At 40.8% G+C, this 5174-nt stretch overlaps 1 protein-coding gene across 2 annotated transcripts; it reads left to right on the plus strand.

The window, feature by feature from the left end:
• The first annotated feature begins 815 nt into the window (after window positions 1–815).
• On the plus strand, window positions 816–4894 carry LOC115754565 (ATP-dependent Clp protease proteolytic subunit 5, chloroplastic). Of its 2 annotated transcripts, XR_004017004.2 has the most exons (11): window positions 816–1191; window positions 1781–1894; window positions 1977–2091; window positions 2198–2290; window positions 2481–2526; window positions 2630–2702; window positions 3411–3445; window positions 3541–3629; window positions 4016–4248; window positions 4335–4395; window positions 4521–4894. XR_004017004.2 is itself a non-coding variant. In XM_030693619.2 (10 exons), exons 1-9 carry the CDS (start codon window positions 1064–1066, stop codon window positions 4217–4219), a joined length of 897 nt encoding a protein of 298 aa, XP_030549479.1. In that variant the 5' UTR covers window positions 816–1063; the 3' UTR covers window positions 4220–4248; window positions 4335–4681. The 2 variants fall into 2 exon arrangements, 1 of the variants encoding a protein (XP_030549479.1); XM_030693619.2 differs by having other exon boundaries at window positions 4335–4681.
• The last annotated feature ends 280 nt before the right edge of the window (window positions 4895–5174 follow it).

The raw sequence follows: 5174 nt of genomic DNA on the forward strand, positions 1-5174 counted from the left end.
AAATTTGAGAGGAGTAATTAAAAAAATTTGAGAGGAGTAATTTTTTCACCAATTTAGATTTAGGAATTTACTTTCATAATTTTGTGTATGAATTTTTCATTAACCGGAAAGTGTTTTTCGTTAAACAAGTCATTTTTCGCGAACAAAATGGATGAAAAATCTGGAAAATCATTTCTCGAAAAACACTTTTACTCAAACAAACGCACCATAAAATTATCAGTCATATGTTAAAAAAAACTATTATACTATCAACTATGTAAATTTTTACTAAACAAATCAGACTCTGCTTTTAGGTTTTGATGAAATCTATCGAGGTTATAAACCCATTTTTATCTCCATAATTGATGGGTTGAGCATATGAGTTAATTATATTAAGTAGATGGGTTAAAAATATGTTTAGAATTATAAAGCCCAAAATAATGTATATGTCAATCCATCTCTATAGCTCTCTCTTCACTATCTCTCGCCCTCACTCGATCTCTTACTCACTCACTTCGCTCTCTCACTCGGTTCAAAGAAATGAGTTTTTCTAGATTTGATTAAATATGAAATTATATTTGCAAACTTGGTCGGGTCATATATGATACATTAAATTTATATAGCATGAAAATAAATCAAAATGGATTACATAGTAAATTCAAGTTGAGTCAACTTTTTATCCGATCTATCTGTTCAACGGGTTTAGTTCTAATGTCCAAATGATCCTTCCTGAAATCGATCACCTCTCCGAAACCCTCCCCCCACAAAAAAGTAAAAAAAAAAATCGGTCACCTCCGTTTAACGGTCACGATTCAATTGGGAACGGCAGGAATGATCTCGGCGAGTCGAGCTCGGACGGGAAGAAGCTACGAGTTGCCATCAAGTTAGTGTAGTTGTAGGAGCGGTTTCTTGTTCCAGCAATCTTCTTATCACCGCCACAAAAAACCGCCGTCTCCTCCTTTCTTCCTCCTCGACAACCCCACTTCGGATAACTCCACTTCCCCCACTCGGCTAATCGTAGCTTCCTCCGCTCGCTCCTGCGCATAGCTCAATCGAAGGGCCGAGACCGAAGCGATAGGAGGAGATGGCGCACGCGTGTGTGTCGACGGCCTCCTCGCCTCTCAGATTCAGTTCTCTCGCTCCCTCCCCGAACCCTAGCTCCTCGCTCGACTCTCAGAAGCTCGCCCTCGCCTCGGAGCCGCTTCGTTCCAGGTACTCCGCTTTGGTTTGCCGAGGCAACGCCCGAAGTTGAAGGGTTTTGAGGGTCTTGAGGGGTTTTTTGGGTTTGCCTAATCGTCATAGTTCGTCGGGCCAGAGAGTTTGCCGAAGCATGAATTGAACCGGAATCGAGTTTGCGGTTAGCTTCAGTAGTAGGTGACCTTGGATTTGGTGCCCGATTTTACCGCTCAAAAGTGTCGCTTTTAGAGCTTATTTGTGTTGTAGTTACCTCAGAAAAAAAGTGATGGAAACTCGAGTTGTAGTGTTTACGCGTGATTCTGATACAATCGAGAGTCCATTTGTAATACATGATTGCAGAAAGCTGACCCGAAACGTTTGGTTGAAATGTGAGTGTAAGAATGCTTTGGGAAATAGGAATTTCAAAGGTCTTGTTTGGAAGTGGAAATTTCTGTCGCTCTGCTAATATTTTCATTGCTAGGGTTCTGTTCTCTTTGTCCTAGCATAATGAAGTGTGGTCTGGAAGACTGTTAGAAGTCTGCTCATAATATGATTCAATGCAATGGGGTATGATGATAGTTCTTTTCTATTACTGATGAAGAAGCATTGACTGTAATATCTGCAGGAAATTTAACAAGCTTGTTTGCAGCAGAAAGAATCTTCAGCCGGCAAAGGCCGCTTATTCGGGTGAGTTCTGGGCTTCCGAGGGGAGTTCTCTGCAGGGCATCTGGTCCATAAGGTAGTTGTCAGTTTGAAATTTTTGCAACTTTTGATAAATTCAGGGTATTTGGTGCTTCATGTTTATTGCTTCGTTTTTCTAGGGATGATTTGCAAATTCCGTCTTCACCATACTTCCCTACTTATGCACAAGGTCAAGGGCCTCCGCCAATGGTACAAGAGCGTTTTCAGAGCGTAATCAGCCAGCTTTTCCAATATGTGAGTTTCTTTGCTCTAAAATTGGTTTTCACCTATGACTCGACAGTTGTCACATAACTTTAGCTGGCCTTTTAGAATATCATGATGGTATCTGGTGGATTGACAGAGAATAATACGCTGTGGTGGTGCTGTTGACGATGACATGGCCAACATTATCGTCGCTCAGCTTCTTTACCTAGATGCTGTTGATCCAAACAAGGTCCTTCTAGTCTCTTCTTATATCCGGAAAAAACATCTTGTAGAATTGACAATGAGCACGACCATGACACATGCTCATATACTTTCTCAGACGCTCTGGGCAGTTTGATTGGAAATGCATGTATTGGCATTTTATAGGTCAAAAGCAATTGTATTATGAGCTCTTACACATTTGCTCTATAATTGAATAGGATATTGTGATGTACGTGAATTCTCCTGGAGGATCTGTTACAGCTGGTATGTCCTTATTATGGGAGCTTTCTTCTGGTGGTTCATTGTTTTATAGTTTGGTCTTCGGAGGATGGTTCTTGGTTTGACTTGTTTACCTTTTGTCCCTTAGGTATGGCTATATTTGACACGATGAGGCATATTCGTCCCGATGTCTCCACTGTGTGTGTTGGACTTGCAGCTAGGTATCATATTCTTTGACATGGTTCTTTCTTGCTTGATATGCCACAAGAAGGAATGCAATTTGTTGGTCTTTTATAAAAGCTTCCAGTCATTGTAGGGTAATACAATGGTAGCCTAGAGGTTTTTGAACGAACTAGGCAATTGTTCTACCTTCATAGAATGTGGATGATTTTAGTGATTTGAGTTTTCAATTTGAAGGGTTTAAAGATGCTACCAGCTACAGTGTTAATATTTTATACTACCTGTGTAAGAGTGGAGGCAAGTTGTTGGAAGGATTTTCAACCCTAAAGTATAAGCTATTAAATGATAAAGAGTGTGCCTGTATATCTGGCTCATGATTTCTCCATGCATTATCTATGAGGAATTTTGAAGACCCATCTTAAATCCAAACTGGTAAGAAAAAGCGGGAGTACAAGAATTAACTTGCATGTGTTGCAAACAAGTGTGGGGGTATGATAGGGAATGAGATGAAGGAAACCTATTTGAGGTTGTCGGAAATATAATCTACAAAGGCTACAATGAGGAGGTCAAAACTTTTGAAGTGACTCGTATAGATTGTAGCATGCAGGTGGAATTAATACACAAATCTTGAAATCTGTTGTTTTGTTGTCATTCCCATTGTTTTTGTTCTGTTTATTCAAAAAATTACTCAAACTCTTTTAGCCGGTCTCAGTATCTGTTTGTTGATTGATCCGTGTTCTTCTTTGCAGTATGGGGGCTTTCTTGCTAAGTGCCGGGACCAAAGGTAGCTCATTGTCATGAACTATATCCTCACTGTGTGAAGCTCTATGTGTTTTACGCTTTAGATCCTGACAGTATGTTTCTGACTCGTGGCTTTAGGGAAACGATATAGCTTGCCAAACTCAAGAATAATGATACATCAACCTCTTGGTGGAGCACAAGGTGGACAAACTGACATAGATATCCAGGTTTGTCTACGCTCTTCCTACGTGAACATCACTTGCATCAATATGTATAGCCATGAGTTTTCATGCGTACACCTATCAGCACCCATGTGCACAGGGCGTGGATGCACATGTATGACAAGCAAAAACAAACTTGTGGGTGTGGGCATGCACGCGTGCACAAGCACTCACACTAGTAATTGTCGCAATGAAATCCCTGCTCCACTTCATTCACATGCTACATCTGTAGTCTGGATGAATCTCTCAACTTGAATGAAGTGCTCATCTCCCTTGGGAAATGGCTGGATCTTGTTTCTATAGAATGAAGGTCTTCCTAGTATTGAATCTTCAGTCAGTGAAACTTTCTGCTACGTTTCTGATTATGGGTGGGAATTTGAATTAACTACCAGGCAAATGAAATGCTGCATCATAAGGCAAACCTTAATGGCTATCTCTCTTATCACACGGGTCAAAGTCTTGAGAAGATCAATGAGGACACAGATCGTGATTTCTTCATGAGTGCCAAGGAAGCCAAAGAGTATGGACTTATTGATGGTGTGATCATGAATCCTCTCAAAGCTCTTCAGCCCCTGGCAGCTGCGGCAGATTCATGAAGGCACCTCCGTCTCTAAGCTTTCTAGGCGGTTGTTGGAGGGTTGACCATTTTGTCCTCTTTAAGTGTTCATTTGTGCTAAACAATGGTTGATACCTGCAACACGAATTTAAAATAGGATTGGATCTCATCTTGGCTAGATTTGTTTTTTGGGGAACAAGTGAGTTTACTATACAGGTACTTCTCGACTGTGATAAGTTCAATCTCAACTTTACTAATCGTCTCTTTTGGCCTCTCTTTCAAGGCATGGGCTAAAGCTTTTCATTGCTCTGCGTCATTCTGACCTAGTTGTGATGACGCAGGAGCTAAGTCGTCTTCCTTGGCCCCTTTAATGTGGTCCTTGCCAATCGTCAATTGGTGTATTTCTTGTAATTTCCAGAGCACTAATTTGTTGAGGATCTACATAATTTGAAGACTCAGAGATGTGCAACTTTCCAGTGCAGTTTGTAGTTTTTTCCCTTCCTTTCACTTTTTGCACTTCGCCACGGCTCTCCCCCAACTCCGTTCTTTCCTATTATCCAAATGTTAATGAAAGAGTGTAGATATGTCAGTCTACCATGAGAACTGGGAACCGCAGGGTTTAGGTTTCAGAAGCCTTGAGTTGCCTTGGCTTGAATTTAGCAGGCAGATCTTGATTTTGTAAAGCAATTTTTGCTGTTTTGGCTCTCCTGCATCATGCTCTGTTTGGCCGACTGCGATTTGCAATAGAATGCAATGTTGTCAAAATCAAACTCATCTGTGGAAGTTGATTTGCCTCAGCTCTCTCTCGCTTAATGCTTTCTTAGTTCTCATTCGGAATGGTTCCTCGAAAACGTGTAGACATTGGTAGAATTAGTGGATATGTTTCTTTTCTTTCTTAGTCGTTCAGAAATTTCGAGCTATTCAAGAATTGTTGGGCTCGTCCACCAATTTAGAGCCTATTATCTTGTCGTACAAGCCCGTGAAGAAGAAACCCA

Source organism: Rhodamnia argentea, chromosome 1, assembly GCF_020921035.1.
Source record: "Rhodamnia argentea isolate NSW1041297 chromosome 1, ASM2092103v1, whole genome shotgun sequence".
Taxonomy (NCBI): Eukaryota; Viridiplantae; Streptophyta; class Magnoliopsida; order Myrtales; family Myrtaceae; genus Rhodamnia; species Rhodamnia argentea.